At 38.4% G+C, this 24791-nt stretch overlaps 1 protein-coding gene across 2 annotated transcripts; it reads right to left on the minus strand.

Moving 5' to 3' along the window:
* Positions 1 to 412: 412 nt before the first annotated feature.
* LOC127656441 (peroxisomal targeting signal 1 receptor-like) lies at positions 413 to 24421 on the minus strand. Of its 2 annotated transcripts, XM_052144770.1 has the most exons (16): positions 24173 to 24421; positions 22942 to 23100; positions 22727 to 22765; positions 21054 to 21171; positions 20829 to 20972; positions 20543 to 20633; positions 16634 to 16724; positions 15789 to 15911; positions 10213 to 10296; positions 10002 to 10121; positions 9115 to 9258; positions 8915 to 8985; positions 8597 to 8818; positions 6773 to 6938; positions 3159 to 3316; positions 413 to 1431 (listed from the first exon to the last, which is right to left on the minus strand). In XM_052144770.1, exons 2-16 carry the CDS (start codon positions 23053 to 23055, stop codon positions 1191 to 1193), a joined length of 1926 nt encoding a protein of 641 aa, XP_052000730.1. In that variant the 5' UTR covers positions 23056 to 23100; positions 24173 to 24421; the 3' UTR covers positions 413 to 1190. The 2 variants fall into 2 exon arrangements, with proteins under 2 accessions (XP_052000730.1, XP_052000731.1); XM_052144771.1 differs by lacking the exon at positions 15789 to 15911.
* Between the last annotated feature and the right edge of the window lie 370 nt (positions 24422 to 24791).

Raw genomic sequence — 24791 nt, forward strand, 5'->3', positions numbered from 1 at the left:
ATCCGTTATGTTTTGGTGCAATTTTTAAACAAACCAATGGGTTCGTACCTCGGCTCTTCTGATAGGCTGAGACGGTAAACTATGTTAACGTGGGCGTGTTTCAAAGATTTTAAACACAGCCGCATGTTGACGTCACCATCTTCGTCTTTCGCATTTGTCAAAACTAAGTCAAAATCAAACAAATTTACCGGGCAATTAATATTTACCATTTGTAGAAAAGATACTGAAAAAAGTACATTTAATTCTACTCTCTGTTTTGATTATATCCAATAGTAACCCTGAATAAAAATATAATAAAATGTTTATCAAATTTAAGTACTAAAAGCATACATACACTTTTTATACTTTATATGTATTCATGTACAAAAAGTTTGTTTTACTCAAGCAAACACAATTTTATGTCAAAGCTTTATTGCTTAGATTACATAGATATCAGGTTGAATTGGCTATATGTAAAACAATAATAATTATTGGGCAATACACAATATGGCAAGTAGAATTTACAATTAAGCAAACTAATTTACAGCCAGAGCAAATATTCGAGATAAGAGTGCCTTTTAGTCTCAAAACCCTTCCCTCACTCACAAATAAACAAAATATGAACTTAAAGGCTTCCAAATGACCTCCATCATTTCATACAAGAACAGTATTGATGCATAAAACATTTATATCTCAATAGCGCTCCTCTCTGTGTCAAACAAAGGTAAGTATTTTTGAGCTCACAGTGCAGGGACCTAATTTTCCCTATATGAGATGTATATGTAATGTAAATTTTAGAAGGACAATGGCAAGAACGGTGAAATTCAAAACAAACAAAATATAAAATTAAAACAGATTCTCTAGAAGAGTAAACATGTAGCAAAAGCTGTGGTAAAATTGTAGTGTAATTAAATTACATCCACCATCTGGTTGTGATAATTGATGTACCATTGGCTTTTCACCATGACCTTTTTTCACAAGAACAGTTATCAGTTTGTCTGTCTATCCATTCATGCTGTGCTGGGGCTGAATGGGTTTTTCACACTCCTTTTTTTGTCTTTAATCTCCCCACATTGCCACCTCTACAAATAGTCCTCCATCTCGTTCAACTTTTGTTGAAATTCACACCTCCAGTCTTGCTGTTTTGCTCTTCATAGCCCCTCTCGCCACACTAACACTATCTCCCTTCACTCCATTATCCCCTCCATCCTTCATTCTGTCTCTCCCTCTCTCTGGCAGAAATGTGCCATCAGCGTGTCTAGATCGCGCCGGTCAGCAGCTGTGTATAGCGAGCTTTCTCCCATCATGCTCAATGCCATGCGCAAGGTGGACCAGATGTTGTCTGACATCACAGTCGCTGCTGCACCTGGTCCCCGACCTGCACCTCCCTCTGCGTCCCCTGCGGCCTGTCTCTGCAGCGAAAGGGCCTCTAAGAAATGCTCTACTGCCTCCCTGAAAAAGTAAAAGATGAAAAGGCATGAAGCATTACAATTTGTGACCTGCTCCATAATTTTGAGTCACTTTGACTCAGAAACAACAAGTACAGGTCCTTCTCAAAAAATTAGCATATTGTGATAAAGTTCATTATTTTCCATAATGTAATGATAAAAATTAAACTTTCATATATTTTAGATTCATTGCACACCAACTGAAATATTTCAGGTCTTTTATTGTTTTAATACTGATGATTTTGGCATACAGCTCATGAAAACCCAAAATTCCTATCTCAAAAAATTAGCATATTTCATCCGACCAATAAAAGAAGTGTTTTTAATACAAAAAAAAAGTCAACCTTCAAATAATTATGTTCAGTTATGCACTCAATACTTGGTCGGGAATCCTTTTGCAGAAATGACTGCTTCAATGCGGCGTGGCATGGAGGCAATCAGCCTGTGGCACTGCTGAGGTGTTATGGAGGCCCAGGATGCTTCGATAGCTGCCTTAAGCTCATCCAGAGTGTTGGGTCTTACGTCTCTCAACTTTCTCTTCACAATATCCCACAGATTCTCTATGGGGTTCAGGTCAGGAGAGTTGGCAGGCCAATTGAGCACAATAATACCATGGTCAGTAAACCATTTACCAGTGGTTTTGGCACTGTGAGCAGGTGCCAGGTCATGCTGAAAAATGAAATCTTCATCTCCATAAAGCTTTTCAGCAGATGGAAGCATGAAGTGCTCCAAAATCTCCTGATAGCTAGCTGCATTGACCCTGCCCTTGATAAAACACAGTGGACCAACACCAGCAGCTGACATGGCACCCCAGACCATCATTCCTTCTCCCCAGTCTTCCTCCAGACTCTGGCACCTTGATTTCGAATGACATGCAAAATTTGCTTTCATCCGAAAAAGTACTTTGGACCACTGAGCAACAGTCCAGTGCTGCTTCTCTGTAGCCCAGGTCAGGCGCTTCTGCCGCTGTTTCTGGTTCAAAAGTGGCTTGACCTGGGGAATGCGGCACCTGTAGCCCATTTCCTGCACACACCTGTGCACGGTGGCTCTGGATGTTTCTACTCCAGACTCAGTCCACTGCTTTGGCAGGTCCCCCAAGGTCTGGAATCGGTCCTTCTCCACAATCTTCCTCAGGGTCCGGTCACCTCTTCTCGTTGTGCAGCGTTTTTTGCCACACTTTTTCCTTCCCACAGACTTCCCACTGAGGTTCCTTGATACAGCACTCTGGGAACAGCCTATTTGTTCAGAAATTTCTTTCTGTGTCTTACCCTCTTGCTTGAGGGTGTCAATGATGGCCTTCTGGACAGCAGTCAGGTTGGCAGTCTTACCCATGATTGCGGTTTTGAGTATTGAAACAGGCTGGGAGTTTTTAAAAGCCTCAGGAATCTTTTTGCAGGTGTTTAGAGTTAATTAGTTGATTCAGATGATTAGGTTAATAGCTCGTTTAGAGACCCTTTTCATGATATGCTAATTTTTTGAGATAGGAATTTTGGGTTTTCATGAGCTGTATGCCAAAATCATCAGTATTAAAACAATAAAAGACCTGAAATATTTCAGTTGGTGTGCAATGAATCTAAAATATATGAAAGTTTAATTTTTATCATTACATTATGGAAAATAATGAACTTTATCACAATATGCTAATTTTTTGAGAAGGACCTGTATATAACATTTATATTGTGTTATTGTTTTGTGACATGTGTACCCTTGTACACATTTTCTATTACTAACCTATGGGCACCTAGGTTGACACAACTGATGCCCAGGTTATATCGACTGCGTACAAATCCAGGCTGTAACTCCAGTGCTCGTCTGTAAGCAGCTACCGCCTCCTCTGATCGGTTCCCATTAGCAAGAGTTGCTCCCAGCTTGTTCCACAACAAATAATCCTTCATGTGGGGTTAACACAAGAAAGGAGAATGTTAATGAGGTTGTTCACCCAAAAATTTTAAATTCTGTAATTGTTTACTCATTCTCACGTTGTTCCATGACATTTGTTCTTTCATGGAACAAAAAATGAACAGTTACAAAGAATGACAGCCATTCTGCCTAAAGTCTTTCTTCATTGAGGGGTAAAAAGTAGTTCGAAACAGCCGAGCTTTTACGGTTTGCAAACATTCAGACACCTGCCACACCGCTGTTGGAGGCATTTAGAGGAGCATTTAAATATGAGGACGAACAAGAATACATGTAAAACCTTAACTAATGTGACATTAAAATGTGTTACTCAATGACTTCATGCCTTATTCTAGGAGTACAATTTACATGATATCAGTAAAAGTAGCTGTTTTTGCCACTTGATGATGATTTAAAGTAATATACATACAGTGGAAAATGTTTAATTTGTGTTGTATACTTTCATGGAGCTATTGAGCTAACATGCCATACGTGGTCATAATATGCGTAGATTACACACTGTTATGTTAATATATGACGATACAGATACTACTGCAAAGATCAGTGTATAAAAGAGTGTTAATGGGCAGAATAAAGACAAAACAGTGATGATATTGATTAGAGAGGCATATCTTATTTAGGGCAGATATGTGAATTGGCTTTCGCTGCAGATAGCACAAGAGTGAATGAACACTTAAAATATATTTGAATAGATTTGATTCCTTTTGAAGACTAATTGAAAAAACAATTAGTGATAGTGCATGTCCGGCACTGAATCATCTGATCAGCAAGAGAGCAAGATACAGGGGAGCCAGAGGTGCAAGTTCGAGAAAGAGAGACAGACTGGCCGGAAGGGCAATGTCTCCCCTCCAGAGATGGAAAACGGTGCTGCCTTAATCGCACGGGGGAGGAGTGTGACGAGGAGGAGAGCATGGCTGTGCCAGAGCTGAATCAGCTGATCAGTGGGAGAGCGCGATAAAGGGGAACCAGAGGCGTCAGTTCTAGAGAGATAGAGAGATTGTTGTTTTAAGTTTGAGTTTTACATTAAACTTACGTTTACCGTTCAGCCGGTTCCCGCCTCCTCCTTGCCCATCCTTATACTGTTACAAAATGGTCTTAGAAAATGTCCCCAAGTAAACGTTCATACAGATGTAAATAAATTTGTACCTTCTCGCAAATTACTCTGCACGGCAGTGTGTTGATGTTGACTGATTTTGACTGAAAAATCTGTCTGCCTCAAAGTAGGTGGAGCTCCAGGTCACAGCAACTGAAGATTTGGACCAATGGCAGTAAGGTGTTTAGCAGGTACTAAGAATTGTTCCTAAAACTTCGCCCAGGTGAGCTGTTACAAATCACTGAAACAAACTCAAAAACAACTTTATGGCTAGATTTTGTTCTAAATGATATCACACCTGTTCTTTCTTCGATTTCGTGTGAAGTATATCGGGGCCTTAATGGACCTGGTATACTCACTGAGAAGATCTTTGCTCAGAGCCAAAAAGAAGTTCAAAACAACAAGCAACGGTATACTGTTTGCAAACATTCAGACAACCGACCACGCTGCTGGAGAGGTGTTGAAAGGTGCACAAGGCCACATGTAAAAAATGTACCTATGTGACATTATAATGTGTTATCAATGACTTCATGCCTAATGTTATGAGTAGAATTCACGAGAGATCAGAAAAGAAGCTTTCAACACTCGATGATGGTTTAATGTAAATGCAATTAATGTTCACATTCTGCATTCATGGTGCTAATGCGCTAACACTATATGTGCCGGTTATACTTTGTTTTTGTCATTTATGAAGGACAAACTCTTTTAGTACTGCAAAGATAGGTGTATAAAAGTGTTAGACAGAATAAGAATAAGAATAAGAGGAATATCTCACATTGGGAAGATGTTTGAATGGCTTTCGGCTGCAGATGGCACATGAGTGAAGCAGCATATAAAACAAAAGAGTGAATGGGCACTTAAGACTATTTTAGTAGATTTGATTCCTTTTGTAGACTCATTAAACAACCAAAAAAATTAAAATTGCATAAGATGTTAGGCTAGCACCTTACATAGCAGCTCTACCGCCATTGGTGTATGAATGTGTGTGTGTATGGGTGAATGAGACGCAGTGTAAAGCGCTTTGAATACCGCTAAGGCTTAAAAAGGCACTATATAAGTGCAGACCATTTACCATTTTCTGATATTTTCCATTACGTTGTTTTTGCTTAATTTGTTTGTGAACTCCATATCAACAGATTATTTTAATTTTATCATCAAAATGGTGTTTAAATAAATAAATTACAACTTTAATCAAATGAAAATATAACAATATATTTTCAACATAATATTGTATAATTTTTTTATCAAATAAAGTGCTTATAAACTGAACCTTACAGCACAATCCAAAATACAGCATTGGAGTTTTACACTGCCTGGCCAAAAAAAGACGCATACTCAAATATTTAGTTGGACTGCCTTTAGCTCTGATTACAGTGCACATTCATCGTGGCATTGTTTCAACAACCTTATCCAATGTCACAACATTTATTTCCATCCAGAGTTGCATTCATTTTTGGCCTAGATATTGTATTGATGACGGGACAGTCAAACCACTCAATAAAGTCTTATGTAACACATTCCAAAGACTTACAATGTCAGGACTCTGTGATGGCTAATTCATGTCTGAAAATGATTCCTCATGCTCCCTAAACCACTATTTCACAATTTGAGGCTGATGAATCTTGGAATATGTCCGTGCCGTCAGGGAAGAAAAAAATCGAAAATTGAAGGCATAACCTGTCCATTCAGTACATTCAGGTAGTCAGCTGACTTCATTTTATTGCTGCATAACGTTGCAGAGTCTAGAACTGACCAATTGAAGCAACCCCATATCATAAAAATGCCTCCAGAGGCTTGTACAGTGGGCACTGTGCATGACGGGTGCATCACTTATGTGCTTCCCTTCTTACCCTGATGCACCCATCACTTTGGAATAGGGTAAACCTGAACTCATCAGACCACATTACCCTTTTCCATTGTTCCACAGTCCAATCTTTATGCTCCCTAGCAAACTAAATTAGTTTTATCCCCCGATTAGCCTCACTATCATATGGCTTTCTAATGGCCACAAAGCTGTTTATTCCCAATACAGTAATTTCTCTTCACAGTGTGTGTGTGTGTGGAAATGCTCTTATTTTCACTATTAATCATAGCTATGAGTTCTACTGTTGATTTTTTACGATGTGACTTCAAACATTTTAGTGATCTCTGATCACAAAGTATACTGGGGCCTTGACATCTTCTTTATGTTACATGTTAGAAAGAAAGTCATACTGGTTTGGAACAACATGAGGATTAATGACAACATAACTAAATGAAAAATATCACTTTAAGTACAATACTGATGAACAATTTAAACAACCCTGTGCATGAGTGTGAATGAGAGTGGACAAACCTGCGGTGTGACGGACAGAGCTGCAGTGAAACAGTCCACAGCCTTGTCATATTCTCCACTCAGGTTGAAGAGAACTCCCAGACCACACTGCAGCTCAGGGTCCACCTGAGTGGGATCAGCGGCTGCTGCACTCAAAAACAATGACTGCACTTCATTAAACAGTGCCCTTAGAGGTAAGAGATAAAAAATAGGGGAAAAGAAGGAACTGGATGAGCCATTAACTTGATAAAGGTCTGCTCTGACATAAGCATTACCGAGTCATATTTTACCTCCTTAGAATTATTTTAAAACCTGCACTATCAACTGATTAATGCACTGAACAGTGGGCATATTTTCTGCAGATGTAACACCACACCAGTGTCTGTTAGGTGTATTTTTAGACAACTGCTTGCTAATGATTGGTGGCAAATGTAAGGCTGTTGCTTGGCTACAATGCCCTGTCCATTGGGTTATGTGTGTCTCTGATGTAGCAAAGGTATACATTTTAAATGAATCCACAGAATTGCACTCATGTAAGTTTTAGATATTTTTTTCCCATTTCAATTTAAATAAAGCTCAATCGACAGCATTTGTGGTCTAAATCATTTTGCCATGTTACACAAAAATCCCAGTTACTGTAACACACAATGGATGTTAACAAAGATGCGTTCAGAAGGCAGAAATGTGACAAATAATACATGCATTATTTGACCTGTAAATTTGTCAATCTTATTTTTGTTGGATGGCACCACTTATGTAGGTGGGATGAACTTCTGGTTAAGCATTATCAATATAATTCCCATGGGTGGAGTTCACTGGCTGTATGTAACTAACATTCTTTTTGGGTATCTCTTATCGGAATGTGCAAAATTTAATGGGTTTACTGGCATTACGTGGCAATTCTATCACAGTAATCACATGCCGACATGAGTCTTGTGGTTACATGTGAAACAGTATGCACTTTAATTAGGGATATTTAACACGTTAATTTCTGGGATTAATAGTTGACTGTTTAACACATAAAAACACTGTTTCCGTATTTTTCTTTTCACTTCACAAATCTTCATTAATATTTTCCACATTTCCTGTGGCTAAAATTGGCATAAATAAATTTCCTGTAGGTACACACTCAACTCAACTGCATATCCTATTACAGACACTAATTGTGTGAGTAGTGCATGCTTGTTCATTGCACGCAACACATATCTTGGGCATAATAAACACAGTAGCGGATTTACTGTACTGGAGCAAAACCGTGCCAGAGAGACCCAGCGTGTGCACAACTGAGTCTTAACGGCAGCCAGAGACAATAACAGTTTTGAAATTTTAGACTTTAGCATTCAGTTTCTTTTATACCTGTATGTATAGTATCTAAAAATACATTAGCAATGTACGCTTACATTTATCTTGCCAATCAAGCTTGATATGAAGTGAATCTGCCCGATTGATCCTATTATTAAAAAAGTCCACTGGAAAACACCAAAAGAAAACTTTTAATGACAGCGACTAATGTCAACTGATTTTTAGGGCATGTATACATATACTTGAATCAAATCATTTAATATTTTAACATTTACATTAGTAAACGAAATGATGACGAACAAATATTTGGACAAAAATATTTAATATATTTATTATTATGTTTTAATGTTAGTTTAAATGTTCCAAGATTAATCGGGATTAAACACACATTTTTTTTATTAATATGTTATTTTGTTGTAAGTGCCTTTCTGTAACACCGATTTTAGCTTTTAACAAAATACTGAGGTCAAAATTTTGTTTTGAGATAATCAACATTTGTTTTGAAGTGGAACATTCCTTTAAAGCAATAAACCGTTTTCTTACTCTGGCAGAAGGGATCCAAATCTCTCCCTCTCTTTCTCCTTCTCCCTCACATCCCCCCTCTCCTTCTCTTGTTCATGCTGCTCCAGGATAGGCCGGTATTTAGGGTTGTGCCTCAACCAATCACGAAGTGTCTCACAGGCCTGTCTGTGCAGAGACTCATTGGTGAAGCTCACAGCTAGAGCCATGAGGGCTGTTAGATTGTCCTTTTTCAGTTCAATACATCTGAGGGCAAGAATTGAGACTTGAATTCAAAAGGGAGGGAGCCGTATTGAAGAACTAAATTGCTGCGCAAAATAAGAGTGCATTAATAATTCTCACCTTCGGAGGGCACTGATAGCAGCAAACTCTTGCTCATTCTCCGCCTGGCAGGTGCCCAGATATTGCCAAGCCTGCAGTATCACCATACACAGTCAGCATTTCACAAAGCCAAACAAGAAAGCATAACACTCTTTGAATACCTTCAGACAAAATGTATCATCAGCTTTTGTATGTAGGGATTATACATATGGGGCTCTGACCAGCTGGTTGCCTGGCTCTCTCTGAACCGCACTCTCAAAGAGACGTACAGCTCCAGGAATGTCCCCTGCCTCCATCCTCCTCACACCCTCAGCTAATGGATCGTCATGGGACAGGAAGGGGTTGTCTTCTTCAAACTGATATCCCTAAGAGAAAAGTAGAGGCCTGATCACACATGTCTGATGGTGTGATTGTGAATACTTCATACAACATGAAAGAGTATTCACAATCAATTTTTCATACAGAATATTTTGTCATTCTCTATAAAAAATTGTAAAAAAGAATTGAACACCTAAATAAATTGTTCAGCATGTGAACAATTCAAAATCTATCAGAAAAAAATACAAAACAATGGATTGTCGCTGCACGATATTATGGACTCTGTGTGGAGGAGTTTATTGAGTTCTATTGTTTCATTATAAAATCTTGTCATGCATGTTTTTAGTTTTTTTAGAAAATTCCGACTTTGTGTAAACAGGCCTAAATGATCAAACAACAGTATAAAACAGTGCAATCATGCCATTGTATTGAATATCAGCATGGCTGTTATTCTGCCATAGGCACAATGCCGCATGTAATCACAGCTGTGCTGATACAGTACAAAATATTGCAAGAGATATTGATTTTATACAATGACTCTATAAAGAAATTAATATTGAGAAATATACATTTTATACGTAAAATAGACAGTCTTTAGACAGTAATGAAATGTCCCAGTGCTGTTAAATTTCCAAATATGTTGCATAATTAAATATCAGCACTCTTGGAATGCCCCTGCTGTATAAACTGTACATTTTTTAAAATAAAATCCAAGGAAAGGGATCAAAGAGTTTCAGTCGAGTCTAGTTATCAATCTGTAAAAGAGCAAAGATTTGCATTATCAAGGTACCTTGTCATAAGAGCTGCTGAGCATTTGGTCGAAGTCAGAGAGCCATGGGTGAGCTTCAGCATCTCTCTTTGCCATTTCTTCCCACTCCTGCTGGAGTTTCTCCCAGAAATCAACATCACTCTGAACACCAACACATTAGCACAGATAAGAACATCTATGCAAGAGTATTATGCTGAAATCCAAGTAAATGTGTGAGAGAAATCTGCTTCACCTCCACTGCCACTTTGGCCTGTTGGAAATCTGGCCCACAAGCAGTGAACTCATCTACCCAGGATTCTGCTGATTCCGCCGAAACCTACCAAGCACAGCGACATGCCAGGCTGTTAGCGGCCTCCATAACACATTACAGAGCCTGCAAATGCTTAAACAATACTTAGCTGAAGGAAAAAAAGGACAAGAGATTGATATGAATGAGAATGGGGGAATAAAGAAAGGATGTAACGGAAAAAAAAGAAAGTGAGGGACTTGGAGGCAGACAGAAGAAATTAAATCTCACCCTAATTCATCCATCTTTCCTCTCTATTTAAACATAGGAAGCAATGTTCTCGTCTAAAAAGGTAACTTCACTATTGCAGGGTCAATGCATTTTCAAGAACTGAGCAAGATTTTAGTTCCAAATGCTGTCTTGCTGCGCTACCTACATTAAAAGCACTATTACATGTCCCCGAGGGGACATGTCATTTCAGTCTGTAGCTCCCAGACTGTGGAACGCCCTGCCCCTGTCCATGCGTCTGGCAGACACTGTTGCCTCTTTTAAAAAGGCGCTGAAAACATGTTTATTTAATAAGGCTTTTGGTTGATGGGTTTTTACTAGTGTCACTTTAATCTTACATATGTATATACATTTTATACTGTTTGTTTTTACTTATCCTCCTGTACAGCACTTTGTGATTTTATCTGTGAAAAGCGCTTTATAAATAAACTTTACTTACTTACTTACTATTAAAGCAACACCCGGAATGCTTAAAAGGAATACAGAAGTTTACAAAAAAATCATTATTTACTCACCATTATGTTGTTCCAAACCTGTATGACTTTTCTTTTTTCTTATGCAGAATACACAAGGAGACTTTTTAAGGTCGCAGTCCATTGTTTCAGTACAATGCTATTGGATAGTGCCTCACTTTAAAGTGTCATAGATGTAGCCCTTGCGATTTGGTGAGAAACAGCCCAAAATTTAAATTGTGCATTCAAGTAAGAACTAGCATTGTTTTTTACGCTAAACCACACAAGTTCTCACATTAGCTGGGAGAACATGCTTCTCTCGTTGTGTTCATGAACATGCAATGGATGCCAAGATTTTCATTGAACAATTACTGACATTTCAAGTTTTTTCTCACCAAAACAGTATCGTATGCCTTTAGAAGACTTGGAATATGATGCAATGACTTTTATGGAACATTTGGGTCCATTTTTTTAACTTTAAAGCAGGATATTCATTAAAACATTTATTTTTGTGTTCCACATAACAATCAGTAAATCACACGCATATGCTACCAAATTTCGCGCTTTGTGACTAAAAAAAACATTTTATTAGCCATTGGCTAGAAAATATTCAGATTTTACTCACCAGTGAGTTGTAGTGGTGAAGAACTTTAGCACGGAGATCCTTTAAATGCATGATGTGTCTCATGCATGCACTCTGAAAGAAATTGACCTTATTTGGCTGCAGTGGGTCCTAAGCTGTCATGGACCTTCTCTTTAATTGAGTCGTGAAATGTCATACCGTAGTTACATTTAAAAAGCATTTAACAATATCAACTCTTTTTGGACCTATTTTGATATTTTTCTTTAATAAAAAAAATGTGTCCTTTATCTGAGTGGTACAAGACTTGGTGACTTTTCCTCCAGTAGCTATCTGAACCACACACAAAAAATCTGGACTTGATTCAATAAATCTAAGGGGTCGTGAAACAAAAAGCAACACTTGTTATGTTCTGGGTCATTTTTGACACGCCATAGGAAATTAATGGGAAATACTAAAATACAGAGATTTTTTGTTTTGTTTTTGTCAAATAAAAATCAATAAATCAGACACAATTCAGAACACAACCACAGATAAATAAAGGGGTGAGACTATAAAACATCCACAATGCAGAAAACAAACCTGCACCTGCACACACTCACACACACATACAGGTTTGTTTGACTATATTAGTGATCTCTCATTGACTTATCAAGCTAACAATATTTTCTATTTCCAATCTCTACCGGTAAACCCAACTATCACACAAACGTGCACATCAATAGATTTGAAGATCAACATCATCTGACCAATTTTAGAGATTTTTTTTAAATGATGAGGACATTTGGCCATCACAGGTGTAGACAAACCTGTCTGTACAGGCGCAACAGTCTCTAGAGTGTATAGAGAATGTTGCCAAAAGCAAAAAAACATCCTGTGAGTGGCAGTTCTGTGGACGAAAATACCTTGTTGATGAGAGACGTCAATGGAGAATGGCCAGACTGGTTCGAGCTGACAGAAAGGCTACGGTAAATCAGATAACCGCTCTGTACAATTGTAGTGAGCAGAATAGCATCTCAGAATGTACAATTGTAGTGAGAAGAATAGCATCTCAGAATGTACAATTGTAGTGAGCAGAATAGCATCTCAGAATGTACAATTGTAGTGAGAAGAATAGCATCTCAGAATGTACAATTGTAGTGAGAAGAATAGCATCTCAGAATGTACAATTGTAGTGAGAAGAATAGCATCTCAGAATGTACAATTGTAGTGAGAAGAATAGCATCTCAGAATGTACAATTGTAGTGAGAAGAACAGCATCTCAGAATGTACAATTGTAGTGAGAAGAACAGCATCTCAGAATGTACAATTGTAGTGAGAAGAACAGTATCTCAGAATGTACAATTGTAGTGAGAAGAACAGCATCTCAGAACGTACAATTGTAGTGAGAAGAACAGCATCTCAGAACGTACAATTGTAGTGAGAAGAACAGCATCTCAGAATGTACAATTGTAGTGAGAAGAACAGCATCTCAGAACGTACAATTGTAGTGAGAAGAACAGCATCTCAGAACGTACAATTGTAGTGAGAAGAACAGCATCTCAGAACGTACAATTGTAGTGAGAAGAACAGCATCTCAGAACGTACAATTGTAGTGAGAAGAACAGCATCTCAGAACGTACAATTGTAGTGAGAAGAACAGCATCTCAGAATGTACAATTGTAGTGAGAAGAACAGTATCTCAGAACGTACAATTGTAGTGAGAAGAACAGTATCTCAGAACGTACAATTGTAGTGAGAAGAACAGCATCTCAGAACGTACAATTGTAGTGAGAAGAACAGCATCTCAGAACGTACAATTGTAGTGAGAAGAATAGCATCTCAGAACGTACAATTGTAGTGAGAAGAACAGCATCTCAGAACGTACAATTGTAGTGAGAAGAACAGCATCTCAGAACGTACAATTGTAGTGAGAAGAACAGCATCTCAGAATGTACAATTGTAGTGAGAAGAACAGTATCTCAGAACGTACAATTGTAGTGAGAAGAACAGTATCTCAGAACGTACAATTGTAGTGAGAAGAACAGTATCTCAGAATGTACAATTGTAGTGAGAAGAACAGTATCTCAGAATGTACAATTGTAGTGAGAAGAACAGTATCTCAGAATGTACAATTGTAGTGAGAAGAACAGCATCTCAGAATGTACAATTGTAGTGAGAAGAACAGTATCTCAGAATGTACAATTGTAGTGAGAAGAACAGCATCTCAGAATGTACAATTGTAGTGAGAAGAACAGTATCTCAGAATGTACAATTGTAGTGAGAAGAACAGCATCTCAGAATGTACAATTGTAGTGAGAAGAACAGTATCTCAGAATGTACAATTGTAGTGAGAAGAACAGTATCTCAGAATGTACAATTGTAGTGAGAAGAACAGCATCTCAGAATGTACAATTGTAGTGAGAAGAACAGCATCTCAGAATGTACAATTGTAGTGAGAAGAATAGAAGGATGGCTACAACAGCAAAAGACCACGTTGGGTTCCAAATCTGTCAGCCTAGAACAGAAAACTGAGGCAATCATCTGTGTACCTCTGCAGAAATCCAGATTTTTCAGACCAGGCAATGTTTTTCCAATGGTCTACTGTCCAGTTTTGGTGAGTCTGTGCCCATGGCTCAGTCTCCTGTTCTAAGCTGACAGCTGTGGCACCCGTAGGGGGCTTCTGCTGCTGTAGCCCATCCGCCTCACTGTCTGACGTGTTGTGTGTTTTCTGCATAGAACTGTTGTAACATGTTTATTTGGGTTACTGTCACCTTCCTGTCAGCTTGGACCAGTCTGACCATTCTCCTCTGGCTGTTTTTCACACCATTCTCTTTACACTTTGAAATACTCAAACCAACCCATCTGGCACCAACAATCATGCCCCGGCCCACGGTCAAAATCACTGAGATCACATTTTCCCCCTATTCTGATGTGAACATTAACAGAAGGTCCTGACCCATATCTGCATGATTTTATACATTACACTGCTGCCACACGATTGGCTGATTAGATAATCGCATGAATAAGCAGATGTAGAGGTGTACCTAATAAAGGGGCCAGGTAAGTGTATATATCAAACATACCACACAGGTTGAAGTCTGACCCCTGTGTGGCAAAGTTTTACCAAGAATTTTGATGTTTGAAATAAATGACAGGTAACAAAATAATAAATATCTTTTCTTTGTTACAAAATCAGATTTGACTGGAGAATTGTCATGTTTGACAGCATATTGGAGCATCATTGCAACACTTAAACACAAGTGGTTTAGAAAGAAATGATACAATTTGACAAATAATAGTTTTTTATAATGTCTAAATATAAATCCAATGCAAAACTTGATAATATCTAGAAATTAAGTTAATTTAATAAAAAAAATGTCTCCAATGTGGCCATAGAGGGTTACTTATGAAAGTCATTTGGGTTTAGAATGACATACGGGGTGAGTAAATTATGATAGAATTGTCCATTTTGGGTGAACTACAGTATTCCTTTATAGCAGAATGTGTTCTGGTCAGCAGGGGCTAGTTAACATAACAAAAATGACAAGACTACAAAAAAAGACAAAACAGAAATTGCAGGACTACTGCATCACTGTTGTCAGGTGATAAGTGTCCTACCTGCCTGGCGATAGTAGCCCATTGCTCTGCTTTTTTAGCTGTAATTTTGTCATTCTTCTTTTTGCCCACTCGAGTTTCCACTTGAACAGTCCCTTCCTGATTCCAGGAACTGGGCCAACAGTATTGGACAGAGGGTAGGGAGGGGTATTTATGGATATTAAGTTTTGGTGTGGGATTGTTAAGGATAGTGGGGAAATTTAGATGGATGGAAGTTAAAAGGTTAAAATGTCAGGATCAATATGTCATGACGATCATCCATGACAAAAGGAAGAAGGAAATATCACAATTAAACTATTGCTCAGTTGAACCAATGTATAAAACCAAGCTCACGGTTTAACTAGGAACACCTTTCTAGGGGCTGTTTATAAACATAGTTTAAGTCTAGTCCTGTAAATTGTCATTTTTCCATAAAAAAAAGAAAAACAAGGTCTAGACTTGACCTATGTGCAGAAACCAACACAATCAAAAATATACAAAATTGGATTTCCTATGGGTAATTATTGAATACACAGGAGTGCACATTGGCAAGGACAGAGAGCATGCTATGTAGTTTGGGCTAATTTTGCCTAGCAGCTTGAGAAGAGCCAAGATGGCTGCCATTAGGCTACAGTTGCACCCTTTGCAGTATTTCCTCTAGTGGAGGAGCAGGGAGGGGCTCATACCTGGTTGAGGCTGGAGGCCCAGTGCTGTGCCTCCTTGGCCTGTGCTTTATCAGTGAGCTCTTTTCCTGCTATGTCCTCCACAGTCACACTGCCCTCGCCAATCTGCCTAATGAACCGCAGGAACTACACAATAACAACAACAACAGCTATTACATATCTACTGCTAACAGGGAACACAGAGAGAGAGAGAGAGAGATTTGAGACGCATTGAACACACACACTTTCGTAAGTCCACTACTGGTTTCTTCATGACAGTTGTGTTCAGACACAACTCAACCACAGGGAGGAAGGAAACACAGCCAAAAACATAACAGTTCCCAAATTATATGAAGCATGGCTAGAGTGAAATGAATAAGAGAAAGCCAAATAAATGAAGAAATGTACATTAAAATGTGAATGATATCACATAACATGATCATCTGCCACACATAAAAAATGTATAACTTTAACCTGTCTATTTATTATCTACTTTCCTGGAGAATTCAAAAAGCTGTAAGATGTAATAAAACATTAACACAGGTTTAGTCAAACAAAACTGAATCATTGAGACAGATCGTTTGTGTGATGCGGCATTGTAGCAAGCACAGCACATTTACTCTGAAATAGTTACATTTTGGCCAAAGTGTCCAGCAAAATAATCCGTTTATGAACTTACAGTACCAAAATCATCATAAAATTATAGTACTCAGATACCCAGTGTGTGTGGTTTAGGAGGAATATACTGTATGTATACTTATTTAATACAACTATTTATTTGGTGGCTTTTAATAAATTGCTACAAAGTATAGCTCAAAGAATGCTTAAACAACACAGACCATAGCAGGAGACTTGTTTTTTGATCTCACCTCTGTGTTATGTAGTTTAGGATCATCCACTTTTGCAAGGAGCTCATTTGCAGTTTGTTTTAGTTCTTCCCCTGACTGGTATTCTTGTGTCCTGATAAGATCAAAATATATGAATTAATTCACTAGGATATACTAGCTGTTGTCTAGTAGTAAATCATTTTGACATCATCAGGTTTTTCCTGGGTCAAAAATATTTAATTAATACATAACATATTTACTTAATTGCATTTCATGTTTACATTGGATATTAGTTTTTTTCACCATCTAAATATATGGAACCTTCTGAATTCAACACATCATTTTTTACTTTAAAGGTGCTATGTGAAATCAAACTTAATTTAATTAACATCTAATTTCTATTATTAATTTTTTAGAAAGTCTAGCTACATATTGATCTAACCACAGTAATGAAAGTAATCCGTGGTCTTACCTATGCTTAAAGCATTGCACTGTAAATATAAGGGCAAGGACAAAAAGGCTTTAGAGACTGAACCTCAAAGACTTATTGACAAATTATGGACAAATTATCCTCCTGTCTAATATGTTCTGTTCGAATGATGTTTGATATTACGAAATAAACTGACCTTGTTAGCCTATAGATATTCCTAAAGATTACTTAAATTACTAGGAGCGTGAAAAAAGGAAAACAATATTTGTTATGGTGGAAACAAACTTTTGACATGCACATCCCCAACTCTGTAAAGTGTTTTACTCATGGAAACATTCTGAATATTATAACTACTCTTGCAGAATTTATGAAATTTTTGACTACAGTTGCCACCTAATATATTAGCATATCTAATTTGAAACTGCAACCCTTTTGTCAAAATATCAATGATACATTTTAGTAAGGGTGATGGTGTGTTTTTGAAAAACCATTGTTTTGTCGCATGTCAAAATAATCCAGCAGAGCGGACCTCTTGTTCAAGTGGTCGCGCCACACCACACTAAAACTGGCTTCAGTCATACTGCACAAACACGCATCTCAGATGAGAAGCATATTTAGCAAGTATAAAGTGCCAAACGTGAGGTGAATATGATTAATTTTAATGAAAATGTTTTATTAAGGCTCTCTACCTTTTCACTCCCTGAAGAATGTTTACGGTAAATCTCTATTAACATATATTACTGATCTGATATAAGCATATATACTAGGGATGTGCATCTCCATAACTGAGGCCGATGAGATACAAACCTCGATGCATAGCCAACGATAAGATACATATGAAGCAGCTACCGATGCGATACGATTCACCCCTTTTACGATGCAGTGCGATCCGATTTCGATTCGATTCAAAATAGTGCGATTCAATGAAATACGTTGCAATAGAAAAATCTGATAATCAATTCAATATGGTACAGATAGTTCACTTTTATTTCTTTGGTTCACACAGACAGCAAATCATAAATTAACTTAAGTGCTTTCTGACTTATAACGCATGTCCCGTTCACAAAGAGGCCTTTGCTGTGCAAAACATTTTAATAAAAAAGATTAAATAAAACCAGACTTTATTTTCCTGTTCTGTCTCCAATTACACTTTTAACAGTTCACACATTTAACAGTGAAAAAATTTAAGGATGCTCAGGGATAAACAATGAAGAAATGTTCCGTAACTTGCCAGCAGATGAATGTGATCTCATGTCGGCTCTTCAAATGTGTTGTTAAATTAGTCGTACTGCCTGTATATTTTATAGCAGCACGAAATATTTTACAAACTGCATGGGTTTTATCAAAATCTCCATCTCTCTTATAAAACCCAAAGTGTTTCTAAACATTGGATTTGTAATTAATTGGTGGAGCTCTACCTCTGCCATGTTAATCTATATTCTATGTCAGGGGTACCCATACTTTTTTGCGTGATGATCTACTTTTAAATGACCAACTCAATAAGATCTACTGAATAAAAAACACAGTTTCATTTAAAAAAAAATGCTTGTTGGGACTACTGCATGTATCCCTACATGGACTTAATCTTCAAATGAATTAAAAAATATTGAATAATGTTCAGTGTTGATATCATTTAGTTTTAACACTAACCCAAAACACCTACAGCACAATAGATTACAATAGCCAGAGCATTTACCATATTCTGATGACTTTTGCAGTTTTGCATAATCCGGGCAGTAGCTGCTGGTAGCTAGTCTCAAACACTGCTAGCTTCGCAATTTTGCTCTGTTCTCAGAAGCCTTTAGAAGGAGCAAACCTAGTTGTCATGTGTAAAGGGATTTAGACTGGCAAGGAGGAGGTGAGAACCGGCTTGACAATATAAATAATAGTTTAATGAGAAACTTAAACAAACGACACAAACCCACACATGATGGTCAGCTGACCGTAAACTATCTCTCTCTCGTCGCACCAACTTCCACAGTCGGCCTTTATCCCTCTCGGAGGCTTAATTAGCCTGATAAGGGACCGGGTGTGTATAATCACGACCCGGCACCGCCCTCCACCCTGTCACATTCCTCTCTTGTTCTCTCAGGCTGGGGAGCCCCCGGCATGACGTATATCCCCCCCACTCCTGGGGAGGGGCGTGCCTTCTGCCCCGTCTGCCGGCAGGTCATCCCCATCTACCTGGATGAGGGAGGGGACAAGGGGAGGGAAACAGAAAGAGAGAGAGAGAGAGAGATGAAAAAACTAAAAATAAAAACTCACTGGTTCTCTGATGTACCATCGCGTTGTCCTCACTCACTCCTCCACCCTCTCAGGCGGATGGCAGCCGCTCCTCCCCGGGAAGACCGGAGTCAGACCTATGACCCCCGGCGGACAGAACGCCCCTCCGTGTTCCTGGCGACTCGTGGGGACACTCCTCCACCCCTGGCAGCGGCCCTACCGCTCCAGGCAGTCGGGGAGTCGCTTACCTCCTCCCCTCGCGGACGGCGGTCCTCTTGACCCCTCCGCGTTTCTGGGGGATGGCAGGGCACTCCTCCGTCCCTGGTAGCGGCTCCATCGCTCCAGGCGGTCGTTGAGTCAAGTCCCCACTCGCCTCGTACTACTCCGTGGCTACTCCGTCCCCCGGCAGCGGCGCACCCCTGGGTGGACGGCAGTGTTGAGGACTCCGCGACGGGCATCCCTCCTCTTTCCCGGGTTTCGGTACCATTGTAACACAGTCCAATGAAAAGGAGGAGGCAAGAACCGGCTCGACAATATAAATAATAGTTTAATGAGAAACTTAAACAAAAGACACAAACACACACATGACGGTCAGCTGCCCGTAAACGATCTCTCTCTCTCTCATCGCACCACCTTCCGCAGTCGGCCTTTATCATTCTTGGAGGCTTTATTAGCCTAATAAGGGACCGGGTGTGTATAATCACGACCCGGCCCTATTCTCCACCCTGTCACATCATGGCAACTGAAACAAAAATCTTGCCTGGTCAAAATTTACTCATCAATTGCAAGTCAGACAGAAACTTAAAGAAGGAAAGACATTATATTTATTTGTATTAAAATGTATGAAATCATATTTAAATTTTGTGCGATCTACCAGCATTGCCTTTGCGATCAACTGGTAGATGCAATCAATGTATTGGGCACTCCTGTATGTGACTCTCAGGACATGCCTCGGCCTCAGTATTGTTGTGATGCGTCATATTTACATAGCAGCAGTGGTGATGAGAGAACACGCCACTTTCTAAATAATAAAAATATAGCGCATCTACTAAGAATTATAAATACATCGGTTTTTACTGATGCAAATATGCTAGAAACGATGCATCGCGATACAAATGCCAACTTGTATCCAATGCACACTTTTTTAAATCGATGCATCGCATCGTTAACTTTTATGCCGATGCACCAATGTAAATTGGTGAATCTCACCATCCTTAATAGATACATAGTATAATTTATGCATATTCTTCTTATGTCAGTCTTTCTATATTATTTAATATCAAATAAAAATAAAATACCATTCTTTGTCTTGTTCTCTCTCTCCCAAATCTCCAAGCCACAACTTCTCCTCTGATTGCTCCAGGTACTCTTCTGCCCACCGGCCAGGGTCTAGGAGACAGGGGGATGGGAATTTAATAGTGGAGGTATAGTAGAAGACACCAAAACAAAGAGTGAAACTATTAGAGAGAATGAAAGGATGGCTGGGCAAAGATGAGCGAAGAATTGTCAACTCCATCTAATGACATCACTAAACTAAAATATGATAAAAGCTGGGCTAAAATAATCAATTTTGAAGTATTTCACCTGCCACTTCATTGATGAAATCTCTGGTCCAATCAGCATCAGCCAGATCTAAGCCAGCTTGCCCAGTAGAAGAGGCGGAGTCGGCACCAGACAGAAATTCTGCTGCCCAATCGCCCGACAATGCCAGAGCAGCAACGTCAGGAGCTGGGAAAAGGAACGTTATATGGATAGTTACAGCACACTGATGAGTGTTGAAATATGTCTGTATGTGTTTGTGTATGTTACCTCTCTGAGGAGCCTGTCTGTAGTTCTGTTGATCTATCTGCTGCATTTCCTCAAGCAGTTGCCCCATATCAAAGCTGTGGGGAGGTCGTTGTGGGCCCTGCAGAAACTCACTCACCAGCTGGATTTCAAAAACAACAGGTGATATTACTGAAGTCTTCTCTCCATGCATGGTTTCTGTAGCGCATCCATGTGTGATTAGAATTAAATGTTTCTTTTTGTTGTTGTTTTCATACCAATTAAGCACGTGTTCTACATATCAATGTAAATACTTGTAAATAGTACAAATTATGCAAGTAAACAATTCATATTTAACATATATAAAATTTACCGGTCAAAGGTTTTGAAACACTCATTCTTTATTATAATTGTATTTTTTTTCACATTTTAGAATTATAGTAAAGACATCAAAACTATGGGAATTATGTTGTGACTAAACAAAATCAAAATTAATCAAAACTGTATTATATTTTAGCATCTTCAATATAGTCACCCTTTTCCTAGAATTTGCAGACATGTACTCCAGACATGTACTCAACCAACTTCTTGAGGTATCACCCTGGGATGCTTTTTAAACAGTATTGAAGGAGTTCCCATCAATACTGGGCACTTATTGGCTGCTTTTCTTTATTATTTGATCCAAGCCATAAATTAAAAAAAAATAATAATTTTGTATTCAATTTTAGTTTTATATTCATATGGTGGCACAATTATATTTTGTCTACAAAACTCATTTGAAATATTTAAGCATACGCCTTCAGATAAAATTATTTTTAAGATCACGAGAAACATTTCAGTCAAGTGTTTCAAAACGTTTGACTGGTAGAGTGTGTGTGTGTGATATATATATATATATATATATATATATATATATATATATATATATAAGGTATATATGAAACATAATACATGCAATTTAAAGACATTAATTGATAGAATAGATTGAATTAAAAAAAAATAAAAGCTACAATGTGACCAATTTAATGAAAAACTTATGATTAAAAATAATTTTTTAAATGAATATGTTCATATTGTACCTAGAAGGGTTGCGTAGAAGGTTCCTTCATAATTAAGAATATTAGCCAAAAAATAATATAATTTTTATGTTAGAAAAATGCATTTTGTATCAGAAATGTACCCATATGAATCAAGATCTAATCGAATCAAGATCGGAATAGAATCGAGAGTTTGTGAAACAGAATTAAATTAGGAAATCTGTATCAATAACCAGCCCTGGTTATTTCAGTAAGAACACAGAACATGAACACAGACCATTAGGGTCTGTTTAGACCAAACACGTTCTTACTCTAAAAAAGAAAGATGCAGAGCAACGAAAAGATCAGAACACAGGTATCTTGAGACACGTTTTTAACATTTAAGTTAGTTTTAATCTAACAAAGTGTCTAAATAATGCTGCACTCCTGCAGAAGATTCCAAAAAAACAGCAAGAACATTCCATGTTCACACATAACATCAAAATGGACATTTATAGGAACTAATGACACAACTTTGCATTAAGGAAAATTGCCAGAGCAAAATGTACATGTACTTTCATAAAGGGTGTGTTCACAAATTTTCTGGAAAATGCTGAATGTGTGAAAGAGGCTTATAACACAAACTGAGCAGATAAGTGCATAAGAATACACTTTAATACATGATAAGACAAAAATACACACCTCCTCTTCAGAGGCTATTTCAATTGGAGTAGGAGGAATCTATGGAAAAATGAGAGGGTATAAAGAAAGATAGAATCAAGTGTCAAAATAACTGAGCAAGATTATCACTCCAGTTAACCAAGGTATCAGAAAGTGTTTCAAGAGTGTCAAAGAACTGTCCAGACTTTTAATAGGCCTATTATGACTAAGAGGTGCTAATAATTTTAGTAGCTTACAGTGGGTGTTGATCGGTGTCTCCAAGCCCCTCCCTCTTGGGTTAAGTGACCAGTCAGTTTCATGAGGGGATTGGCTCCCCCACATTCCCCTTCCACTAACTCCTGCATAGCCATGGCAACACAGTCAGGCTGGATCTGGAGACTGACACCTCGAGATATCTAGAAGTAATCGAAATATTGTCATTTGTTATGTTGTTATAAAAGCAACAACAGTGAAGTGGTTCAAGTTCTGAACTGGTACCCAGATGTTGTCATGAGACCCCATGAAAGTGCTTGATGAGCAGTTTTCTTTCCTGCTGAGGTAATCATTTTGAAACAGAAAGTTTGGATGGAACATATTGCAAGGGCTCTCTCCCTCTCTCTCTCCTTTTTCATTCCAAAAATTGCCAACAGCCTTTAGTTACTTTACCATCATGATTTGCTACTTGCTAGTCTTACGCGAAGGAGACATTCTCGTTCCAGAGAGCATTTGATTAGACAAAATCTGTGCAGTGCAAGATGAGTCATATATATGTGTGGTCCATTTACCTGTAAAGGAAAGGCTGTCAAATTTACACAATCCATAACAAACTCCAACACCTTTTCTGATTTATGCACAAGCCATTGTAAACTATTCCTTCTCTAAAAGCTTTTGGATGAACATCTCTTGTCATGAATAGAAAACCTAACCAGCCTGAATAGGTACTGTTAAACTCTGAATCATCATCTTCATCCCACTCTGATAAATCCTGCAGACTGAGCTACCTTTCCACTGGCGTAAACATATGCTCCATAAGCTTATCCAGGCTAGAAGGATTAGTTAGATATCAGAGTTTCTGAAAACAACTACATTACTCTCCTTATACAACACACCCAGAGCTGCAATAAAAAGGGTTACTGGTGATGAAACTGCTGTTGTTTAATCTGTCTGATGCCCACCGGTTGAATCAGTCATGCGATCACTGACAGAGTCCTGCATTGTACATTGAGACTACAACATGTCAGACATACTGAGCACTTCTGCTCTGATCACAGAAAACATCAGTAACGGTCTGGCTTATTTCTACTGTCAGTTTGGCTTGTTAATAGTGCCGCACAAGACATATGTCAGAGCAAAGCATGAGTTTCAAGCATCCTAACGCACAAAACAACCGGTTAGCTATTCACAGTGATGTGTGTGCAGTAACTATGATTGATTATCCTGAAGATGTGAAAGCACAGTTAGCTTACAAGCTAAACAAACTCCCCTCACCTGAACAGGCGATGTGGTGACCTCTCCTCTCTTTCCCCTTTTATCCGGAAAATAATGCCGTTTTATTTAGAGACAAAAAACGACAGAGTCCAGCGGTTACTAAGAATACTGCTAAGGTTAACGGCCCACTGGTTGTCGGTACCTGACGTGTAAATGTTCCTTTGGTGACCGTTCTATCTTTATTTACCTTTCCCCGTGTGGCCCACAGAAACAGGAGCAATCCAGCCACACGAATCCAACACACTACTCTCCGGCTATTCACCTACGCGACTTACGTAAAAACCAACGTCAAACGCTTTGAATTGTGCTGTGACTCGCGACAGACGATGAGAGATTTGCGGTGAGGTTACGTAAAATTCCAAAAGTGACAGCGCATGCCTTGTCTTGAGTGATATGGTGATAACCTATTGTTTCAACGTTTTCTACCATTAACATCTAACAAAACGATTCAAAGGCAATCAAATACAGCCACTTTATGATATATTTATTTTCATTTATTTACACGTCTCATCCTTGCAGTGTTGCTTTAGACATATAAAGGTAAATAATCGCATTATGAACAAATATGTAATTTGTTAATTGTGTAATTTGCGTTCAATGTTTAAAATATTTGTGTCTG

The sequence above is a fragment of the Xyrauchen texanus genome, chromosome 15 (assembly GCF_025860055.1).
Source record: "Xyrauchen texanus isolate HMW12.3.18 chromosome 15, RBS_HiC_50CHRs, whole genome shotgun sequence".
NCBI lineage: Eukaryota > Metazoa > Chordata > Actinopteri > Cypriniformes > Catostomidae > Xyrauchen > Xyrauchen texanus.